Source organism: Heterocephalus glaber, unplaced genomic scaffold (genome assembly GCF_053883595.1).
Source record: "Heterocephalus glaber isolate CG9 unplaced genomic scaffold, H.glaber_assembly_v1.0 deba00001863, whole genome shotgun sequence".
Classification (NCBI taxonomy): domain Eukaryota; kingdom Metazoa; phylum Chordata; class Mammalia; order Rodentia; family Bathyergidae; genus Heterocephalus; species Heterocephalus glaber.
The window spans coordinates 210,180-234,887 of record NW_028258503.1 but is presented as its reverse complement, the minus strand read 5'-3'; the positions used below and the strand labels follow the sequence as shown (position 1 = coordinate 234,887).

General features: G+C 40.1%; 2 protein-coding genes across 8 annotated transcripts in view; one reads left to right on the top strand and one right to left on the bottom strand.

Moving 5' to 3' along the window:
• F8 (coagulation factor VIII) overlaps nucleotides 1-24,708 on the top strand; it is a 176,141-nt gene that overhangs the window by 133,061 nt on the left and 18,372 nt on the right. For all 7 annotated transcript variants that reach the window (XR_015448422.1, XM_087204120.1, XM_087204124.1 and 4 more), the window contains 3 exons: nucleotides 21,208-21,352; nucleotides 21,762-21,910; nucleotides 22,870-23,046. Coding sequence is in view for 6 of the 7 variants with exons in the window: in XM_087204120.1 (XP_087060246.1) it covers nucleotides 21,208-21,352; nucleotides 21,762-21,910; nucleotides 22,870-23,046 (471 nt within the window). In the remaining variant the exon portion in view is untranslated. The remainder of the gene's footprint in view (nucleotides 1-21,207; nucleotides 21,353-21,761; nucleotides 21,911-22,869; nucleotides 23,047-24,708) is intronic.
• Nucleotides 869-1,796, bottom strand: H2ab1 (H2A.B variant histone 1). Its single transcript, XM_087204129.1, is given in 1 exon segment — nucleotides 869-1,796. A coding segment is annotated over 1 exon segment (348 nt). The 5' UTR covers nucleotides 1,390-1,796; the 3' UTR covers nucleotides 869-1,041.

Sequence of the window (24,708 nt, the reverse complement as noted above, 5' to 3'; positions counted from 1 at the left end):
ACGGGGGCGGGGCTGACTGGACGTGGGCTCCCACGGGTCCTGCGAGTACGGCGTCCTGCGCAGGCGTGGCCTGGCCTGCCCGGGCCAGGCTCCAGCAGTTGCTAGGTTACAGCTTCCCTTGTGGGATGATGCTGAGAGCGCCTCTCGGCATTTCTCCACGCGTGAACGCGACCTTAACTAAGCTCGGAACTTTTGCACGCCCTGAACTCCGTGTTTGCCTTCCCCTGGATCGCCCCGCCCGTCACGAGTCCATCGGTCTTGCCAGGAAACCGCCTGCCCGCACCCACCACCGCTCTCCATCCCACCCTGGGAGTGAGGGTGGGGGTCAGTGCTGTCAGGCCCCACAGCCACGTTCTCATAGGCGCCATCTTAGGGCCACTGCATCAGGCGCGCGAGCCCTGATTTGCTCCGACGGAGGGGTGGGGGCGGGGGACATCTTCTGTACCCCCTCCCCTGCACACCCTTCCCGTCCGGGGCCACCCCATGCTCTGTCACTGGGAGACCCGGGTCCCACCCGGCCCCCATCCCCAGAGACCCCACCTGGACCGCCACCTCAATCCCCCATGTCCATCCCTCCTCCACCTCTGGAGGCCTCCTGGAGACTTTGGTCCCGCCCTCATCCCTGAAGACCCCGGACCACCTCCACCGCCACCTCCCCAACCCCTAATCCTCGTCCGCCCCTCCTTCAACCTCTGGATGCCTTCTGGAGACCCCGATCCCACCCGCCCCCATCCCCGAAGACTCTGCCTGCACCACCATCCGGTCTGCCCCTCCACCTCTGGATGCCTCCCAGTTCCCCACCCCACCCCACCCCTCTCCAACCCATCCCATCCAGACCCCCAACTGAGTGAAGCAGGCTCCTGGGGTGCTTGAGATCGTTTATTGGCACAACCAACGGAAGGCACAAGCCAGACCAGGTTGGGGGGGAGGGGGTGGGGGTGCTGCCCGGCTGGGCCGGTGGGCCGGGGTGGACGGCAGATAAGTAGTCCAGGGCCAGGCGTCAGGAATCCTCCTGCTCCTGCTCCCCGTCCTCAGCAGCATCTAGGGCCGGGCCGGGGCCACCCGTGAGATGGTGGTGGTGCCGAGGAGGGTGCAGAGCAGCGCGTCTTTGAGGGTGGCCACGTCCAGCAGCTCCCGGGTGATGCGCCTGCGGGACCTGTAGCGGGCCTCACGGTCGGCCAGCTCCAGTACGGTGGCACTCAGGAACTGCAGCGTGGCGGCCAGGAACACCGACGCAGAGCAACTCAGGCGCTGCGCGTAGCGGCCATCGCACAGGGCGCGCTCCACCTGGCTCACGGAGAAGATCGGCTCGGCTCTGGCGGTGGGGGAGCGGGCTCGCCGCCTCTGGGTTCAGCGCGACGACCCCCGACGGCTGCTCTGCCGCGGCATGGGCGCTGGGTTCGACACCTCTGGCTCTGCCTCCGCTTGATCGACGGGCTCGGCTCTGCTTGGCTACGCTTGGCTCGGCTCCGGTCCAGGGCCACACTCTGCCTGCCTGGAAGCTGCTGCGCCGCGGCCACTGCGTCTGTCCAGTACTGGCGCTGTCCACGGACGCTACTCCGTCTCCTAGCGACCCCGAACCGCCATTTATAGGACTGGGGGCGGGGGGGCCGCTCCTCGCCACGGGCCAGGGCGGCGGGCTGATGTGAGGGTTCCCGTGCACGAGAACGCGCGCTGCCTCATGGGAAGTCTAGACTGGATGACCGCCCGCGGTGCGCCTGCAAGCTGCTCCTCCAGGGTCGTTCCTTTGTGGCCTACCGACCCTGAGGTGGTCGCTCGTTGGTCAGGGCCAAGGCTTGGCGTGGCATGCTGGTGGTGGTGGTGGTGGTGGTGGTGGTGGTGGTGGTGGTGGTGGTGGGGCGGGGGGGGGGGGTGACATCACGGCCCTGGTGCACGACTGCCCCACCGGAAGGCAGCAGGCTAGGGCGCCTGTAGGTGTAGTCCAGGCCCTGGCCCAGGGCAGCCTCTGGGCCGCATCCGCGTCCACTTGCAGGTCCGCCTCCAGGCCCAGGCTCGCCTCCCAGCTGCTTCCACGTCCAGGCTTCAGCTGGGCTTCAGCTGGCCTCCAGGCCCAGGCTGATCTCTAGTTTGCATCATGTCCATTCCCAGGCCAGGCTCCAGGCCCAGTCTGGCCTGTGGGCCACGTCCACATGCAGGCTGGTCTCCTGGCCCTGGCTGGCCTCCTGGCCCTGGCTGGCCTCGGGGCCGCGTCCACGTCCAGGCCCAGGTCGGCCTCCAGGCCCTGACCAGGTTTAGGCCCAGGCCGCCCTCCAGCCCTCCAGGCCTCCTGGCTGGACCCTCTTGGCCTCTCATCAGTGGCCCCTGGTAGCCACTCATTCATCTGTTCTCCTCCCGGAGAGGATGGCCTGTGCTGGAACAGCTCTAGTGGGTGGAAGCCTGCAGGGTGAAACCATGTGGCCTTTTACATTGGGCTGCTTCTACTTAGCATTGTGGTTCTGATGTAGGAGATAGGGCATGGCAAAGCCGGCTGGGGAAATGAGCGGGACCTGTCAATTACGAGATCCCAGAGCAATGCCAGAACCCTGCATGTAGACCTCGAGACCTCCTACGAGATGTGGACGGCATGGAAGAAGACCACCGGGCACCACAGCAAGCTCGCTATTGCGACTTCCCACAGTAGCCCACGCTGCGTTTCTCAGGTGCAGTGTGTACTTTTATTTTTGCTTTTCTGTTTTTCTTTGTTCTGCCCGAGTCTGCTCCGCAGAGCTGGTCTCTCCCGTACCCCTTCATCCCTCACTTTTTGGCACCGTTTTTGGCTTGTCTCGTCCAGTTCTTTGTTCGAGGCAAGAAGGACCTGGAATACTTTAGATTGGCGAGCCGTTTCTAAAGGAACTACCCGATAACGGTTCCTCCACGTGGCACAACACTCAGCCCACACCACTTAACTCCCTCTCGGGCCTGCATGATATGTGCCCCATTGCATTAGGGTAGGTCACCTTCTGGGTATCCACTCACCCAATTGCCAATTGAGTGATTTTGACTGTAGAGGAGACAATATTTTTCCTCTACTCCCTTATGGTATTTTACGTAACACAGACTAACAAGATAAAAGCATACATATTTTATTTAGTAATTCTTCGTTGGACATAGGACATGACAAAAGATAAATGTCCACAGGAGTTACAGCCCACTATTTATGTATGAACTAGATTGGAGAAATAGGAGTAAATCAGAAAAATGTGATATTAAAATGGGATTTGGGCTGGGACAGTTAATTTTGAAAAAGTTCCTAAGAAGATAAGGGTTGTTTGTTTGTTCGGGTGTCACTTGGCCTCCACAACTCATCTCTAGCACAGTGGTACCTCGGTATTCATTGATAATTGGTTCCAAAGAGTATCAAAGAAATTGTATTAATTGCGAGTCATGAGACATTTGACACCAACAGGTTCTAGCTTGTATATCGAGTACTAAATAGATAATGAATACCAGGACAAAATTTTCTTTTCAAAATATGTCCTGTACGAAATTCCAAAAGCTTCAAAACAGTCAAATACCAAGGTATTACTGTAATAAAAATATCTTTCTCCTTTCAGAAAGAAAAAGGAACTTTAGAGCATCTTTCTTGCATCTGCCATTTCTTTAACTCAAAATAGTATATGAAAATGGTGTATTTTTGGATAACACATATTGGTTCTCTGCATGTCCAAATGTTACAACAAATGTTCCCTTAAATGTTTTCATTTGTACGCTTGTTTTCGATATTGAGGGTACATACCCAGTAATAGGTTTCTCAGTTTCTTTCTTTCTTTCTTTCTTTCTTTCCTTTTTTCTTTTTGAGACAGAATCTTGCTATGCAGTTCAGGCTGGCCTTGAACTAACTCCCAACAATCCTCCTGCCTCAGCCTCCCAAGTGCTGGGATTACAGGTGTGCACCCAGCTCAGTTTATTTCTTTACACTTAACTATTTCACTGATCTATATTAATGTGGTATAATATCCTCATACTGCCAGCACAAGGTGTTGATAGCTGGAAATTGTGAGCCTTCTGATGTTATTCTTTTTTAAGATTTTGTTGGTTATTCAAGATCCCTTCCAATTCCATATGAATGTTAGATTTGGCTTTTATATTTCTGCAGAAACAGCCATTGATGATAGGGATGGCATTAAGTCAATAGATCGTTTTGAGTAGAATCACTATCTTAATATTAAATCTTCCAATCCGTAAACATGGGACATCTTTCCTTTTCTTTAGGTCAACTTTTATATCTTAAAGCAGGTTTTGTAATTTTCACTTTGCAAGTCTTACCTCTTCTTTCTAAAATTTATTCCTATGTATTTTATTCTTTCTAATGTACTTTGGGTAAATTGTTTTATTAATTTATTCCAGATTATTCAGTGCTCGTACTTAGAAACAACTGCTTTTTATATGTTGATCTTATATGCTGTAACTTTACTGAATTCATTTATTAGCTGTAATAGTGTTTTGTGAATTCTTAAAGATTTTCTACACAGCTCAAGCATATGAAACTTTAGCTTCTTTCTTCCCAATGTCAATGCCTTCTATTTATTTTTCTTGTCTAATTTTTCTCCCTATGATTTCTAGTATACTTTGAATAGCATGCTGGGCATGGTGGCACACGCCTGTAATCCCAGCACTTGGGAAGCTGAGGTAAGAGGACCTCTGCAAGTTCGAGGCCAGTGTTACCTACATGACAAGACCTTGTCTCAAAAAAAAAAATTGGATAGAATTAGTGAAGCAGACCTTTTTGTCTTGCTATTGAGGTTAAGGGGAAACTTTTATTTTTTTCTTTTTTTGTTGTGCTTTGTTTTTTGAGACAGGGTCTCACCATGTAATTTAGGTTAGCCTTGAACTCACTATATAGCTCTGGGTGACCTCAAACTCATGGTAATCCTCCTGCCTCAGCCTCTCAAGTGCTGGGATTATAGGTATGTGCTACCATGCCCAGCCAAGGGAACAATTTTCAATCTTACACTTTTTTCCAGTACTGGGGGTTCAGCCTAGGGCCATGCACATGCTAAGTAAGTGCTCTGCCACTGAGGTACATCACTACCCCTTTTATTTTTAGACAAGTGTTGCTAATTGGCCCAGATTGGCCTCAAACTCTCATTTTAGCCTCCCAAGTAGCTGCGATTATAAATGTGCACCACTAAGTCCAACAGTCTTCCCTCACTGATTATGGTGTTTTGGATATTTCATAAATGCTTTTAACCATTTTGAGGAATTTCTCTTCTATTTCCAGATTCCCAAGTATTTTTATTATGAAATGGTGTTTGATTTTATGAAATTAATTTTCTCCCTCATCTAAGACGGACATATGGGTATTTTCCCCTGAGTTATATTAATGTAGAGTTGACTGATTGCATCATTTTGTTATATTTAACCACCCTTGCATTTTTAGGAAAGCACTTAAGCAAAAAATAATAATAATAATATGCTGCTGGATTTAATTGAATAAAATTTTATTTAGTATTTTTGTATCTAAATCCATTAACATATTGATTTGTAATTTTTTCTTGTGATGTATCTGTATGGGTTTTATATCATAGTAATACTGACCTTGTACTGTGAGTTAGGACATTATCTGTCCTTTTCTATCTTTTGGAGGAGTTTGGAAAGGATCTGTGTAGTGAATAACTATTTGTTGAATTAATACATTCTCTTCTGAAACAGGTTTCAAATCAAAGCACAAAAATTGACTAACAATTTATAATTCAGTGTGTATAGTGCAGTAATTTTCCATTTACAGGGAGGGCAAGTTACTATAGATTTAATGGATTAAAGCAACATAAATTTATTATAGTTCTGTAGGCCAGAAAACTGACATAGGTCTCAGCTAAAATCCAGTTATTAGCAAATCTGCATTCCTTTCTGAGGGCTCTTTTCTACTTTCTAGAGGCCACATGCATTCCTTAGCTCATGGCCCCCTTCATTTATATTCCAAGCCAGAAAAGTTGCATCTTTCTCACTATTGTTAAGTTGTTATATCCTCCTTTGACTTTCTCACTTCTGTCTTCTGCTTTGACTTATAAGAACCCTTGCAATTACAGTGAGCTCGAATGGATAATCCAGGTCAGCTAATTAGCAGTCAGTTCCATGTGTAACCTCAAGTCCCATTTGCCATGCAACATAGCATATTCATAGATCATGGAGATTAGGATGTCACTAATCACTATTCTGCCTACCACATAGAGTTTAGTCACAAACTGATAACCAACATTTATTGGTTATATAATAACTTGAAGCTCAATAAAAATGTATTAAAAACTAGTAGCCCTAAACAGCATTTTATATTGATATACCCCTCATTCAAATTTTTTTATGTTTCTTTTCTTTTTATTAGTGCATATTGTTTATATGGAATAATGGGTTTCTTTCTGGCATATTCATACATACATATAACATACTTTGATCATTTCTATACCCATTACCTTCCTTGCCCTTCTCTTAACTACTCTGTTTCCCTTCCCTTTCTCTTCTCTGTATCTCTTCTACTTTCATGCTATCTCTCACTTAGATTCCACATGAAACAAAATATATGATATTTGTCTTCCTGAGTCTAGTTTATTTCACTTAATATAATGATCTCCAGTTATAGCCATCTTCCTGAAAATTGCATAATTTGTTCTTCTTAATGGCTTAATTTCACTGTGTATTGTATTAGTGAGCTTCTCTCTCACTGTGACATGTTATCTGATGCCTGGGCCTCAAAGGAAAATAGGTTTAATTTGGCTCACGGTTTCAGGGAATTCAGTCTATGGTTGGCTGGGTCCAAGGCAGAAACACTATGGCAGAGAGGCATGACAGAACAAAGATGCTTAGTTCATGACAGTCAGGAAACAGATCAGAGATGCAGCACAAGAGAGGAAGAAACAGGGACCAAATGTAGACGTGAAGGTCATGCCTGTATGATCCACCCAGATCTACCCAGAAGTGCACTTTACCAATCTCCTGCATATGTCCAAAGCCAACGAAGTTGGCAATTAAGTGTAACAACCCACTATTTGTCAAATTGCTACTCAAAGATCTCTATAAACCACACTTAATCTCTAAGTAAAGAGAATAGCAAGTTCATAATTCCACCAACTAAGACAACTATGCTGCATACAACTGGAAATGCAACAGTCCCCTTCCTCAAAGTCTCAGCAGCTCCATCATTTTTCAGAAGTCCAAGTCCAAGTGTCTTCTGAGATTCAAGGCAAACTCTTAGCTGTGAACCTTTGTAAAAAAGAAAATACAAAATCCCAACATATAGTGGCACAGGGTAAACTTCCCATTCCAAAGGGAGGAATAAGGGGATGGAAAAGAATCAGATCAAATTAAGACTGAATCCCAGAAGGGCAAACATTAAGTCTTGGAGCCCCTTATCTGGCATTCAAGGGATGTGGTGGTGAGATGTAAATTCCAGAGAGCTTGGGTATCCCCGCTCCTATGGCTTTGCTGGTTGCAGCCTACGCAGCCTTTCTCTTAGGGTCACTCTACTTATGGTCTGCAGTTCGTTGGCTCATGTTCCATATTTCTGGAATCCCTGACTTCCTGGGGTCTCCACTGCACCCTTTGTCTTTATTCCTATGGCTTCATGCATTGCCCTCTCAGGGGCTCTTTGCCTGGCCTCCTAGGCCTTCTTTGGAAATTAGTGGAAGCTTCTCTTGACCCCATAAGTCTTATATTCTGAATACCAGTAAAACTAGCATCGCATGGTTTAAGCCAAAGTCTGCTGTCAGCAGGAGCAGTAGCCAGGCCCCTTTGGACCATAGCTGCTGCAGGCTCTGAGTCCCTAGGTGACTGATCATGGAGGAATGAAGAGTGGGTATCCAGTTTCAGATGTCCTCAAGAAGTTTTTCTTCTTGTCCCTGTACAAAGTTGACTTTAGTTCTTTTGGATATATATCATGAAGTGCTATACCTGAATCAAATGATAGATTTATTTTTAGTTTTTTAAGAAAACTCTGTACTAATTTCCATAGTGGCTATAATAATTAACTTTCCCAACAATAGTGTATAAGGGTTGCTTTTTCTCACATCCCTGCCCACATTTACATTTTACACATTGTTCGTGATGTTCTGACTGTGGCGATACGGATTCACAATGTAGTTTTGATTTTCATTTCCCTAATGGCTACAGAAAGTGAACATTTTTCATATGCTTATTGACCATCTGTACTACTTCTTTTGAGAAGTGTCTATTAAGATCATTTACCCATTGATTGGGTTATTGTTTTGTGTTGAGTTTTTTGAAATTTTTATGTATTCTATATATTAGACTCTGTTGGAAGAATAGCTCACAAAGATTTTCTCCTATACGCTGTGTCTTTACTCTGTTGTTTCTTTTGCTGTGCAGAAAAACTTTTTGATTTGATGCAACCTATTTGCCAATTCTCACTTTATTTCTTGCACTATTGGAGTCCTATTTAAGTTGTCGTTGTCTGTGTCAATGTCTTCAAGATTTTCCCCTCTGTTTTCTTCAAGAAATTTCAAAATTTCAGGTCTTACACTTAGATCTTTGATTTTTGAGTTGACTTTTGTACAGGATGACAGATAGGGATTTCACTTCAATCTTCTACGTATGGATTTCCAGTTTCCCCAGAACCATTTGTTAAAGATGCTATCTTTTTTGCAGTGTATGTTTTTGGCACCTTTGTCAAGACTCAGATGGCTGTCACTGTTTGTGTTTATTTCTATGTCTTCTATTCCATGCCAATGGTCTACATGCCTATTTTATGCCAATATTTGCTGTTTTTGTTACTGTGGATTTGTCATATATTTGAAAGTAGGTATTGTGATGCCTCCAGCATTGTTCTTTTTGATCAGCATTTCTTTGCTATTCTGGGTCTTTTGTATTTCAGTATTAGTCAGATTTTGATTTCTGGGGCAAAATACTGGATGTACACAATTTAAAGGGGAAAATTTATTTTGGTTAATGGTTTCAGAGGTTTTAGTCTATTTTTGGCTAGCTCCAAAGCAGAAATAGCATGGTGAAGAAAAGAGGCTTACCTTAGGGTATCCAGGAAGCAGTGAGAGAAGGAAGAGCTATAAAGAGAGGCATACTTGCAGCGACCTACTCACTTCAACTGGGTCCTACTGCTAGCAAGCCCATTCAGCTCTGAACTCAATGTGAGATCAGTACCATCATGACCCAATTACCTCTCTAAACCCTACCTCTGAACATTGCTGCATTGAGAATCAAACCCTCAATGCGTGAATCTTTGAGGATCAGTTCATATTTAAACCATGACACATATGAACTTTAGGATATTTTTTCTATTTTTTAAAATTTAATTCATTAGTACGTGTGTGATAGATAATGACTATTTTTGCTGTGGGTAGTTAGTACATACAGATGATAAATCTTAATTCATTTTTAGGTCACTTCCCCTCCCCTCTCCCTCCCCTAATCCCCTTTCCGTTTGCAGTAGACCTATCTCTCTGTTTTCTTTCATGCATCTTTTATCTTGCTGCAAAAATTTTGTTGGATTTCTAATATGAAAGAAACCAGATGGTGTTTAAGCTTGTGTGTCTTATTTATTTCACCTAACATTATTTTTTTCAAGGTGCATCCATTTTTCTATAAATGACTCAAGTTTATCCTTCCTTATGGCAGAGTAGTACTCCATTGTGAATAGACATATTTTCTTTATCCATTCATCTGTCGATGGACATGTAGAACTCTTCCAAGATTTGGCTATTATGAATTCTGCTGCTTTAAGCATGGGTATGCATGAATCACTGTAATACAATGTATTTATCACTTCAGAGAAGATATCTAGTAGGAGAATAGCTGGGATAAATGGAATTTCTATTTTTAGTTATTTGAGTAATCACCATACTGATTTCCATAGTGGTTATACTAGTTTACTCCAACAATATGCCACCAACAATATAGAAGTGTTCCTTTTCATCAAGCACCACCAGCATTTGTTTTTATTTGATTTCTTGGTGTTTGGCATTCTCAGTGTTGTTTTAATTTGCAATTCTCTAATGGCCAGCAATGTTGAACATGTTTTCAGGTATTTATCGGCCATTTGTATTTCTTCTTCTGTGATATGACTATTTATTTCAATTGCCTATTTTTAAATTGGGTTTTTTAATTGGGAGAGTCTAATTTTTTGAATTTTTAAATATATTCTAAATATTAGTTCTCTGTCCAAGGTGTAGCTGGCAAAACCTTTTTCCCATTCTGTAGATTGTCTCTTCACTCTGTTGGCTGTTTCCTTCACAGTACAGAAGCTTTTTATGTTGATGTGATTCTATTTGTTAACTCTTGATGTTATTTCTTATGCATTTGGGGTTCTGTTCAGAAAGTCTTTGCCTATACCTATGACTTTAAGAGTTTTTCCAACCTTATTTTCTTACAGGTTAAGTGTTCCTGTCTCAACATTTAGACCTTTGATCCATTTTTGTTTTATTTTAGTACATAACGAGTGATATCTCCTGCATGTGGATAGCCAGTATTTCCTCTTTGCTAAAGAGAATATTTTTCCTCTAGCATATGATTTTAGCCCCTGTGTCAAAGATCAGGTGGCTGAATGTGTCTGAGGTTGTTTCTGCAACCTCTAGTCAATTTCAAACTCTATTCAATTTGTTCAGTGCAACAATTCTGTTCCATTGATACACGTCTATTTTTTACCAGAACTATGTTGTTGTTTTTTATTACTGTACTTTTGTAATATAACTTGAATTCCAGGATTGTGATTCCCCCTGCTTTATTCTTGTTACCCAGGATTGCTTTTGTTATTCTGGATCTCTTCTGGTTCCACATGAATTTTAGGTTTATTTTTTTCTAGTTCTCTGAGTAATGCTGTTGATATTTTGATTGGTATTGCATTAAATCCGTATATCAGTTTGGGGAGTATTTTGACAATATTTGTTCTGCCTATCCAGGATATCTTTCCATTTTCTGATGTTCACTCTAATCTCTTTTTTCAGAGTTCTGTAGTTTTTGTTGTAGAGGCCTTTCACTTCCTTGGTTAGGTTAATTCCTAAGTGTTTAATTTTTCTTCATGCTATTGAGAATGGTATTCTTTTCCTAATTTCTTTCTTAGTGATTTCATTATTGATGTACAAGAATTATATTGATTATTGTGTGTTGATTTTATGTCCAACTACAATGCTGGATTTGGATATTAATTCTAGCGGTCTCTTGGAAGAAGTTTTAGGTCTTCTATGTAGAGGATCATATGATCTGCAAATAATATTAATTTGATTTCTTCTTTTGCTATACATATCCCTTTTATTTCCTTCTCATGCCCGAGTGCTCTAATGCTTTCATTACTGTATTGAACAGGAGTAGTGATACTGGACATCCACGTCTTGTTCCTGATTTTAGAGGCCATTATTTTATCATAAATGGCTTTTATCAGATTGAAGTAAGGTACTTCTTTTTTTTTTTTTTGGTACCGGGGATCGAACTCGGGTCCTTGCTCTTGCGCAGCAGGTGGCAAAACCACTGAGCTAAATCCCCGGCCCGAGGTAAGGTACTTCTGTACCTATTTTCTTCAGGGTTTTTATCATGAATGAGTGTAGGATTTTGTCAAAAGTTGTTTCTTTATCTATTGATATGCTCATGTAATTTTTGTCCTTGCTTATGTTTGTGTGGTATATTACACTTATGAATATGCATATGTTGTACCGTCCTTCCATCCCTGGACGAAACTACTTGTTCATGAGGTATGATCCTTTTGATGATTTGTTGCATTCTATTTGCAATACCTTATTGAGGATTTTTGCATCTATGTTCATTGGGATTAGTATGCAGTTTTCTTTTTTAGTGGCATCTTTGTCTGGTTTTGGAATCAGATTGAGGCTGGCTTCCAGAAATGAGTTTGGAAGTACTCCTTCACTTTCAATCCCATTAAAGAGTTTGAGGAACTGAGGTGAAGGAGTAATCTGACCTAATTTAGACTCTAGTATAAATAGCATCATAAGGAAGAATATTGGATTGGTTTTTTTACTCTTTTTTGCTTCTTGATATTTCTTTCTGAAAGAGGAAAGAGTAAGGGGTATATGTGTGCTTGTAAAAGCTCAGAACTGCTAATTATTGCTTTGCTTCTATATTAGCTTACCATGCCACACTATGTTCTCCCACACCAAGATTTGTTTCATAGTGTTTCTATTAGTCCATTAATTGGACTCGACTTTCCTGTATCATCTCTCACTGTCTATTTAAATTCCCTCCTCCTTTTTTTTACTCCTTCTAATGCTATCTCAGATTTTGCTCTCTTCCCCCTTTCCTTGTATAGAAATGCTGTTGTATCAGTAAAACTTATTTTGTTTCTCTTAGAGTGTATTTGTGGGGCATATGTGTATACGTTACTGTTTATGAGTGCTAATTATTATTTTAGTTTCTACAGTGATTTACATTGACATGTCAGGTTCTCTCTCACCAAGAATTGCTTCTTTTTTAAAACATTAATTTTAGTGGTACATTTTAGGTATACATAATAACATTTACCATACTGAATTTGTACCTGTACATAATATATCTTGATTCTTCTTTTTTTCCATTCCTCTCCCCTCCATTCAACTCCTCTTCCCCTCCTTATTTACAGGTTTTGTTTTGTTTTTTCCAGTACCAGGGATTGAACTCAGGACCTTGTGCTTGTGAGGCAGGCACGGTGCCACTGAGCTAAATCCCTGGACCTCCCTCCTTATTTACAAAAGTTTCATTTCAATTTTTTCTTCTTTTTTTTCTTTTCCTTTCCTTCGTTTCACCCCCCCCCCCATCAGAGTGTCCTTTCCCATTTGAACATTTTTTCCTACTTCAAAATATCTATTACACATTTTGGTCCTTGTTTACCCTTTCAGTTTCTCACACCAGAGAAACAATGTGGTATTTACACATGTGTGTCTGATTTATTTCACTTAAAGGTATGGTCTCAAGGTGCATCCATTTACCTAAAAATGTCTCACATTTATCCTTCTTTATGGCAGAGTAGTACTCTGTTGTGTATAAAAAATAAACCACATTTTCACCAGGATATGTGCCAAACCATGCTGTTTTTATCATGGCAGCTTTGTAGTATAATTTCAAGTCAGGGATTGTGATGCCCCCTGCCTTGCCTGTGTCCAGAATTATTTTTGCTATTCTAGGTCTCTTTTCTGATACCAAATAAATTTTAGGATTTTTTTCTCTAATTCTGTGAGATATGCTATTGGTATTTTGATGAGAATTGCAGTAAATCTATATAACAATTTTGGAAGTATGGCCATTTTCACTATATTGGTTCTTCCTACCCAAGAACAAGGGATATCTTTCCATTTACTGATGTCCTCTTTGATCTCCTTTTTCAGAGTACTGTGCTTTTTAACATAAAGGTCATTTACTTCCTTCATTAGGTTGATTCCTAAGTATTTTTGGGGGGGGGTTGGATGCTATTGTGAAAGTTGTGGTTTCCCTAATTTCTATCTCAGTGAGTTTGTTATTTGTGTAAGGGGAAGCTATTGATTTTTTGAGTGTTAACTTTGTATCCAGCTACACTACTGAATTGGTTATTAAATCTAGGAGTCTTTTGATGGAGTTTTTTGGTGTCTTCTATGTAGAGTATCATGTCATCTGCAAATAATGATAACTGAACTTCTTTCTTTCTTATCCTTATTCCTTTTATTTCTTTCTCTTGTCTAATTGCTCTGGCTAATGTTTCCAGAACTTTATTAATTAAGAGTGGTGACAGTGGACATCTTTGTCTTGTTCCTGATTTTAGAGTGAAAGCTTTCTTTTTTGACACAGAGAAAACACTTAAAGCCATAGGCACAGGCAAAGACTTCCTGAACAGAAATGCAGTAGCATAGGAAATAATATCAAGAACCAAAAAATGTAATTATGTCAAATTAGAAAACTTCTGTATAAGAAAGAAAACAATCAATAGAGGGAAGAGACAACCTATAGAATGACAAAAAATTTCCAGCTATTTCTCAGAAGGATTCCTTTTCCCCCACATCCTTGCCAGACTTTGTTGCTTTTTGTGTTCTTAATGATGGCCATTCTGACAAGAGTGACTTAGAACTTCAGAGTAGTTTTGATTTGCATTTCTCTAACGGATCAATGTGCATAACTATGCTTTGGGGGGGGGGTACCGGGGATCGAACTCAGGACCTTGCGCTTGCAGGGCAGGCGGTGGAACCACTGAGCTAAATCCCCGGTCCTCTAATGGATCAATATGAAAACATTCTTCATGTACCTATTGGTCATTTGTACTACTTCTGAGAACTAAAAAATTAATACCCCCAAACAGATGATACAATCAAAAATGCTCAAATAAGCCAAATAGACACTTCTCAAAAGAAGGACAAAATGAGAACTAGTTCAAATCAACGATGATTACCCCCTTTCTGGGCAGACTTCATATTCATTATTTTAGTCACAATGAGACATAAAATTCAAGCCACCAAGATCTGTCAGGACTCACTTATGTAGGGATTGGCCAGAGAGAGCAAACAGGTGGTTTTCTCCAAATAATTTCAGGCACCCTCACTCCAATAAGGTTGATTGTGGTGTGCTTATCTTTCCTTAAGTATGGGAGTCATGTACTAGGCTGAGAAATTTGTTATCTGAGATTTGATTTTACTACTTCTTTTTATTATTTATTTATTTATCTATGTGTTTAGTCTGAAGTACTGGGAATTGAACCTAGGACCTTTACACTGAGCCACATTCATATCCCTTTTTAAAATTTTTTATTTTGAGACAGGATCTTCCTAAGTTGCCCAGACTGGGCTCAAACTTGTGAACCACCTGCACCAGCCTCAGGAGTGCTAGGATTATAAGCATACTCAACTTCTACTACCTCTTGCCAGGGCCAAATTTCCTAATAGCAATAAACTTTTGTCTTCCGTTTTCTTCTAGAAGCTTTATAGTTTAGGTCTTACTTGTAAGTGTTTAATCCATTCTGAGTTGATTTCATGTATGGTGTGAGAAAAGGGTTAAATTTAATTTTTGTGTATGTATATATTCAGTTTTCCCAATGCTATTTACTATCCTTTCCTCACTGTGTGATCTGGGTATCCTTGTTTAAAATCTGTTTATAGTAAATGCATTGACTTCTTGCTGTGCTTTCCATTCTGTTCCACTAGTCAGTATGTCTTCTTTTATGTCAGTACCATACTACTTTTATTACTATAGTCTTGTAATATGTTGAAATCTAGAAGTGTGATGGCTCTAGCTTTGCTTCAGTTAGCTTTGGCTTTGAGTGTTCTTTTGTGAATTTAGGGTATTTTTCTATTCCTGTAAAGAATACCATTGGGATTTTCGTAGAGACTGTAGTGAATGTGTGGAATACTTTGGGTCATTTGGATATTTTAACAGAAATAATTCTTCCAACTCATGAATATGAGGTACCTTTTATTTATTAGTGTTATCTTTAATTTTCTTCATAAAAGTTTCGTAATTTTTAGTGAACAAATTTTTCATTTCTTCAGTTAACTTTATTGTTATTCATTTTAGTATTTTGTTGCTATGGCAAATGGAATTGTTTTTTCAGTTTCCTTTTTGTATTGTTCATTGTTTGTGCATAGAAACACCACTAATTTTTGTATGTTGATTTTGTATTGTGCAACTTTACTGAATTGCATTTGTTCTAGCTATTTTTTTTTATTCTTTGGGGTTTCTTTTTTTTTTTTTTTGGTACCGGATATCGAACTTGGGACCTTGCGCTTGCAAGGCAGGCGGCGGAACCACTGAGCTAAATCCCCAGCCCCTTTAGGGTTTCTTTTACATATATGATTATGTCATCTGCAAAAAGAGAGTTTTATTGGCCATTTATTTATTTTTTGTCTAATTGCTCTGTCTAGGGCTCCAGTACTATGGTCAGTGGAAGTAGTGAGAGCCAGCATCTTTCCCTTGTACAGTACATCAGAGGAAAAGCTTTCCGTTTTCCCCATTGGTTATACTATTGGCTGTAAGCTCTTTCCATGTGGTCTTTATTATGCTAAAGTGAGTTTTTTCTGTACCTATGTTCTTGACAGTTTTATTATAAATAAATGTTAACTTTTGCAAAGTTCTTTTTCTGACTCTATTGAGAGGATTATTTGGTTTTTGTCTTTCACTATATTAACCTAGTGTATCACATTGATGGTTTCTATTATGTTCATCCATCCTTGTATCCTAGAGAGAAGTCCCACTTTTTCATATTAAATAATTATTGTGATGTATTGTTGAATCTTGCTTACTAGTGTTTGAAGACTTTTATATCTGTGGGCTGTTTTAATGTCTTTTATTTCAACCAGGAGAATTAGTAACATTTCTTGTAAGGCAGGCCTACAGGAGCAAACTCTCACAGTCTGTCTGGGAAAGTCTTTATCTCTTCTTCATTCTTAACAGACAATTGTTCAAGATAAAACATTATTGGCTGGAGTTTTTTTTTCAATACTTTGAACATATTGTCTTGCTGTCTCCTGGACTGTAAATTTTCTGCTGAGAAGTATACTATAGTGTTATGAAACTCTCTTGTAAGTGATAAATCGTTTTTATGTTGCTTTCAAAATTCCTTGTCTTTTATTGTTTTTAGTCTTTTATTGTTTAATTATTATATGTCTCAACATAAATATTTTTGAGTTCAATCTATTTGGACTTCATGAGTTGAGATGCTCATTTCCCTCCTTATATTTGGGAGGTTATCACCCATTATTTCTTTAATTTCCTTTGATCTTTCCTCTTAGAGACTCCTGTAGAAGCTGGACATGGTGATGAATGCCTGTAATCCCAGCACTCAGAAGACTGAGACAAGAGGATAGCAGTGAGTTTAAGGCCAGTCTGAACTGCATAATGAGACCCTGTCTCAAAACAAATCAAAAAAAAAAACAGGCTCTTATAATGTGTAAATTGCTTTTTTATATAATTTTCCATAAGTCCCTTATGTTTTCTCTATGGTTTTTCATTCTTTTTTCTTTTTGAACCTCTAAGTAGATATTTTCAAATTACCTGTATTTAAATCCACTTATTCTTTCTTCTGCATGATTAAGTCTTCTGTTGAAGATCTCTATTGAATTTTTCATTTTAGCCATTGTATTTTTCAGCTCCAGCATTTCTCTTTGGTTCTTTTAAAATGGTTTTTATTACTTTATTAAATTTCCCACTTGTTCATGTACTGTTTTTCTGGTTTTGTTAGTTGTCTGTGTTCTCTTTTTTTTGGTACTGGGGATCTAACTCGGGTCCTTGCACTTGCGCGGCAGTCAGTGAAACCACTGAGCTAAATCCCCAGCCCTGCCTGTGTTCTCTTGTAGTTCACTGAACTTCTTCAATTATATTGAATTCTTTGTCAAACAGTTCATATATTTCCATTTATTTAAGGTTAGTTACTGGAGCTTTTTTAGTTTCCTTTGCTGATGTCATGGTTGGCAAGTTCTTTGTGGTCTGTGTAGGCTTGTTTTGATGTCTGTGCATTTGAAGGGTCTCTTCTGGGTGTGCACTAGGGTCCTTAGTCAGTGGACCTGTTATCGAGAATGTAGAGGGGTGTTCCTTCTTTTTTTGAATATTATGAATTTTATTATATTAAACAATACATATGTAACAGGAAAATAAAATATCAATAAAATAAAACATTAAATTTTTAATATATAGTGAGTATATAGAATAAACATCAACATTGTCAACATCAACTGTTTACCTGCTTACAAGATCTAAGAAATTACAGTAGAAATAAATTCCTATGTGAACTATAATGAAAATACAAACAAAACTCTACCACAGAAATAATCTTTGCTTCAATTATCACATCTAAGGCAACTTTTACACATAAGAACAGCATGTTCCATACACAGGTGTCGCTTACAGTGATAGCACATGTGTTTTCCTGTCTTCTTTGGTAGGACATACTTGACATCTTACTGCTCTTCTTGTCTTCTTAGGAGGTTCTTGTGATGGTTCTCCTGTCTGTTTACCAATCTGCTCCAGAATTCTTTTGAGGGGTTCTTTGGGCAAATACGCATTGTTCTTCCTCTGTTGTAATTTATCATTTATCAATTCCAGTCCCAAACCTCTAAGAAAATTTCTCTGATATTCTGTGCTTGTTAGTTTCTTTGTAAATTATGAAACTATTTATGCCTCACAAGTTTAGGATCGAGTAAAGCACAACCTTTGGGCCAACACTTTGTGTTTTGAGTGTCATCATAGTTACTACATAACTTGTCAACAATATGTACTCTGTCTTTCCTTTTTTTGTAAAATGTGACCATTTCTGGCTTCCTCTGTATTGAGGATTCACTATCAGTCTTTTTTGTTGTTGTTTTAAGACAAGGTCTTGCTATGTAGTCCAGGCTAGCCTTGAACTCACTATGTAGCACAGGCTGACCTTGAACTCACAAGATCCTCCTGCCTCAGCCTCCCAAGTACTGGGATCACAGGTATGCATCACCACACCAAGTGTCACTAACAATCTTATCATCATGGTGTAATGCTGATGGTATCAATAGTACTTTGTTTTTCTTTGCCATATAGGAGGCTAATGTTATGTCTTTCTGAAACTCAATGATTTATACTATACATTTCTCTATTGCGAACTTGCAATATTTTTTCAGGAATCTCCACTTTGTTCATTGGAATAGTTCCTGTGGGAGTAGTTCTTGTGAATAGTTCAACTGGTGTTCTTTTAGCAAATGTAATATCAATGGGTAACTAGTGAACCAATTGTCAAATGTGACATTTGGGTTACTTTTTGAAATAGGTGCAACAAATCTGTTCACAAAGCAATACAGTAATAAACTGAAGAATGTAATAAAATGAAGAATAACCTGGAGGTTGAGTTCCAGGATAAATTTCTAAATTCAAGGTGTACAATGTCTTTTTTGCATCTACCAAGGCATATATTTTTATACCATATTAGAAGGTTTACTTGTATATTGCTGGAAGCTTCAACAACCATGAAATGATGCAAGTTGTTTATCAATTGTCATGTATTTGGGTGGTGTATAAATTGCTTGACAGTTTGAAAGAAAGCCTTTAATGAATGAGCAAATAGCAGCCAAATTGTTGGATTTTTTTCTTTCTTGGCGGGTTTTTTGTCATCAAAACATAGGCAATTTTGAAGGAAACCAAATCCCTTGAGTGTCATTATTGTTCTAAAAATATCAATGCCACATCTGTCACTTCTCCATAAATCCTCTAGATTCTGCTGATTAGAATGAAAAGTCTTGCTATGAAGACTTTTAGTTCAGATAGTGAGATGTCATGATGAATATATTTTTGAGCATTACTATTGATGCATTTAGAATGTTTTCTTGTACTTCATTATTAATGTATTTCAAAGCATCTTGTGGAATACTGTCCCCGTTGCAAACAATTTCCAACACTGAATTGCAGTGTTGCCATTCCGTCCAATAGGTTTCACTTTTGACAAGAACTCAATAACATTTTCTGACCTAGTTTTAACATCAGAACATTCAGGTATATGTGACCATTCAAATATTTATTTACATTACTGTTTTCTTCCTCATCTGGATCAAGGTCTTCATTCTGTACTTCTTTATCTGTCATATCTGTCATATATTGCTAACTTCTTTAGCTTACATGATCCAAATCATCATTAGTAGCTGAATCACCTGATGACTCACTTTCAACCTCCTCCCAAAGTTGTAAAAGCAGATTTTCATGCAACAGTGTACTGACTTGGGCTAATTAATTTGGATGAGGAATCTGAAGCACGGCCAGTATGCTCTCTTCTATATAGTTCTTAGAGGTTTCAGTCCATAATCGGCCTACTTCAAGGCAGCGATGACAAACAGGCCTCACAGAGGAGAAACAACATGGCACACTCAAGGCAGCAAAGGTAACAAGGGCAGGGTGTTCCTTCTTCCAGGACCCTGGGTGAGCAGGACTGCCTGAAGACCGTGGTGAAGCAGCCTTGGGAATGGATAGCAGGGCTGCTTCAGGGTCCTCAGTTGAGACCGTGGTCAGCAGGTTTGTTTTGGGAGCACAAATGGACAAGCTCCCACCAAATGCATGTTCAGACAGGATTGCCTTCCGATCATGGTAGAACAGGACTAAAGTTGGTCTGTATCTGTATTCAGGTCTGGTGGATGGACTTATTTCTGGAGTCATGGACTGGCCTGGCCCCCAGGAGTTCCCTGGGCAGGCAAACTCCCCACAGACCATAGAGGTATGGAGCTAGAGCTGGGTCCCAGAGCTTCCTTAGAGTCCACAGTTGGACTTATACTAGTCCATTTCCTGTTCCTAGAACAAACACCTGAGGCTGAATACTTTATAAATAAAAGATATTTATGTAGCTCATAATTCTGGAGGTTCAATAGCATGGCACTGGTTTATGTTCATCTATGGTGAGAGCCAAATGGCAGATAGGATCACAATAGTTGAGTGGTATGTGAGAGGGAAAGATCATATGACAACACAGAAAGGCAGAGAGTGATTCAGAGGCCAGGCCTGCTCATTTATAACAATTCACTCTTGTGAGGAGTAACTCAGAGATCGCATGAGAACCACCCTAATCTTTTCTGAAGGCAGTGGCTCCCATTAGGCTCTACCCTTTAAAGGTCCTGCCACCTCTTAACATCACTACAGCGAGGACCAAGCTTCCAAACCACATCTAAATCATAGCCAAGCTCTTACTGGGAGTACAAACGGGACTTGCCCCTCCCATGTCCCTGAATGGATAAGGATGGTGTCCAGTCCATACACAAGTGGATTTGGAGCTAACTCCAGGTGGGTAAGCTGCTTCTGAGTCTGCAGCCAGGACCACAGTTGGCAGCCTGCCACCAAGATTCAGGATTGCCTTATCAAAGCAACTATACTTGATTAGGGGCTCCACTGAGGTTTCTTAACCTCTTACCTGGATCTCAAGACAACAGCAAAGGTACTTTTGACCACAGATGGCTGCCCAATCATTGTTCCTGTGCAGGGGAAATGAGAGCAAGGTATCTCCTATTCCACCAACTTAACTGATGTCACTCTCTCAATGCTACTTTTCTAATTGCTCCTAGGTGATACTATACTGGAATAGCAAAGGCCTAACTGGCTTCTTCAACTTTTATAAGCTTTACACAGGAACCCAAGGTAGAAAACTACTTCATTTTCCCCCAGATCAGACATAATCTTTTTGTTCCACTCTTCCTGGTGCTTTTCTCCTTCACATATACTATCCTAACATCTATCCAGCATGGTTTTACTTAGATGTTTGATATTGTTAAGAAATGTAGACAGCAAAATTAAAAGTAAGATGTGAAAGAGAAATTGCTTTTCATTTTGTATTCACTTTCCATTTGTCTGTGATAATTCTCCTAACAGGTCTTCTTTGGCAATGTGGATTCATCTGGAATAAAGCACAATATTTTTAATCCTCCAATTGTTGCACAGTACATCCGTTTGCACCCAACTCATTATAACATTCGCAGCACTCTTCGCATGGAGTTGATGGGCTGTGACTTAAACAGTAAGTGACAAATCATTCCACATCCTTTTATTGCCCAACATGAGCAGGATAACCAACTACTCTACTTGTCCTGAGACCAGGAGGAGGAGTTAACTGTCTCAGGACACAGAACAGAACTATCAGAAATAAAACCAACACAGTCCTGAGAAAACCTGGGAATTTGTTAGCCTAATGGGATTTCCCAGAGACAATCACATCCTATATTTCTCTTAGTAAGGAAAATCAAAGTGAAACAGAGCTGAGCAGAACTGACCAGCTGAGCAGTGACATGTTAACAGTAATAGAATTTGTGCAAATTTAGAGCCTAAGAATTGATCATGATGACAGCAGCCCTGGAGTATTGGAGCCAGCCCAGTAGAACCCAGGCTGTAACCTGTCCTTGTGATAACAGTCTCATCATTTCTTTGAGGTTGCAGCATACCGCTGGGAATGGAGAGTAAATTAATATCAGATGCACAGATTACCGCATCATCCTACTTCACCAATAAGTTTTCCACCTGGTCTCCTTCACAAGCCCGTCTTCACCTCCAGGGGAGGACTAATGCCTGGAGACCTCAGGTAAGAAGCAACATCTCTACCACTCAACTGACATAGAGCAGGGAGTAGCGTTTGGGAAGAGTAAGGAAGCCCTTATTTCTTTAGAAGTGTTTCTGTCAACTATTTTCCCAAAAAGAGTATCTAGGAAGGTTGACTATAGGCATATACACCCACAGGCTTTTGGGAATATCCCGTGTGATCTCACACAGCATTCATTGTGGGGAAGGATGATCACTAGGAGATGAATCTGTCTCCAGTACTGGCCTAATATATGTCAAATAATAATAGTATATTTTAGCTTTAGTTTTACAGATAAGTATTAATAATTAGATTTCTTCTAGATTTCTCAGTACTTCAATGGAAAGGGTTGCAGTTATGTGGAGTTCATTAGACAAAGATATTTTCCAGAGCCACCAAGCTTATTATTCTGCATTACTGAATAGCTTTTTAGGGGACTTAATAGAATTAGTTGTCTTTGCTCCTCCAAGGGTTTATTTTAAATGAAATAGTTTTTATATGCATTGCCAATGTATATATTTGTCAGTTTATATATGACTCTTATATTCACTTGGCATTCATTGGACACCTATTGGTGTCCACTTGGCATTCATTGGTTCACGCTGAGGATACAGGAATGAGTTATGAAAAATTTTGGTCGTCAATTTTCTTAGTCAAATAAGGAAGACTTACTAACTGTTAAAATGAAGAGTGATCTGCACGTGGTGGTGCATGTCTATAATCCCACCACTTTGGGAGTTCAAGTCCTGACTGGACAACTTAGTTACTTAGTGAGATTCTGTTTCAAAATTTAAAAAGTGATGTGGATGTAGTTCATTGTGAAGGCTCTGGGTTCAATCCCAAGTACTAAGGAAAAAGGAATTCAGAGCAATCCGTCCTGTGGTATGGTTAGCAATGGAATTGGAGATTTCTAGGAGCAAATGGGGACTGACAGACTACTAATCCAGCACTGTCTTTCTCAGGTGAATAACCCAAGAGAATGGCTGCAAGTGGACTTCCAGAAGACAATGAAAGTCACCGGAATCATCACCCAGGGAGTGAAATCCCTCCTGACCCGCATGTTTGTAAAGGAGTTCCTCATCTCCAGCAGTCAAGATGGCCATCACTGGACTCTCTTATTACAAAATGGCAAAATAAAGGTATAGTGTTCCCATAAGAAAGACACAAATCCTCTCCCAGAGCTCCATTTTTAGAGAAAAGCCCAGACATGTTATCCAAATTTCAGAGTAAAATTTACTGATTATCGATGGTAACAAGACACTGTGAGTGGCATCCTGAGAGAACACAGTGACTCTAATGAAGGATATAAAATCCCGAGAAAATGACTGTTATGTTCTTTATCCAGATGTCTCCCCAAAGCCTCCAGCACTCATAAGTGGGCCTTTGGGGAAGTGACTGGATCATGGATGGATCAGTTCACAATGAGTTGACAGCTAACTGTGGTGTTAGGAGATGGAGCCTGGTTGGAGGAGGTGGTCACTGAGGGCATGACCTGCAAAGGTCCATCTCCCCCCTCCTCCCTTGATCGCTTCTTGCTATTTCTCCTCTGCCATGCCACCCAGTCTTGCAGCCATCTGGCTGTGGACCAAAACCTCTACAAATCATGAGCCAAAATAAACCTCTCCTCCTTTAATCCTGAGTGTCAGGAATCATGTCTCAGTGACAAGAAAGTAACTAAGACAATGACAGACTGGAGCCAAGAGCTGATTCCCCTCATCAATCTTGATGTCATCCAGGTTGATGGCAAGAATCAGAGAGCTGAAGAATGATTGTTTGTCTAATGCTTAGTGGTGCCTGTGCTGTACTCATCAGCAACCTAAATTCTCAAGTCTTTTTAGTGATAGAAACAGTTTTCACTGGGTTTGCTAAATAATTTAAATGGTAGTCACTATAAGCATGACATGAAGTCTTGATGATCCAGGGGCAATAGGAAGAATAGCTCATATCGGTCATATTTATAATCTTCTTTTCCACCAAGAATTAACCATGGTGTGGTGTGTTAGTCAGCTTTCTGTTACTTTAACCAAATATCTGAGATAATAAACTTATAAAGATGAAAGACTTGTTTAGAATATATGACAACAACAGCATAAAATCTAGATTGATGGTAAACAGAAAAGAGGATTCTAAAATTCTTATCTAGGAGATAAAAGTGTTAACTAACATTAAACCTCGATAATTTGGTGCATGTTATAATTTCTAAGATAACCAGTAAGAAGTAATAGACTATAAAATAGGGTATAGGGCTCCCAAAATGATAGAAGAAAATATATAAATGAATAAAATATACTCAATAAGTCTAAACGAAAGCAAGCAGATAAAGAAACACAAAACAAGCAAGGAAAATAGCAAGATTACAAAGTTAAATAAAAATATAAAGTGATTATATATTGCAAATGGACAAATATTTCAGTTAAAAGACAAAGTATTACTCAAAAACAAAATCTCTGCCCTTTACAAGTGACATATTTAAATATTAGATACAGAAAATTATCAGATCAAAAATGAAAAGAGAAATTATGCAAATATTATCTAAAAGATTGTATTTCTACTGATGACAAGCTTTCTGTGTATGCTGCTTGGTCCTTAATGAACAGTACACTAGCCAGGCACTGTATTTGGGACAAACCTGGGCTTCAGTCGCCCTCTAGTGTTGAGATAATGATAACACAATAGCTGACGACAAACTTGGATTTAGCCTGCCATCTAGTACTGAAATAGTGAAAGTGAGGGCAGACTCAGAAAATAAGCCTGCTTAAAGGGGAAGGAAGTGGGAGGCCTAGGGGAAAGGATAGAAGGGA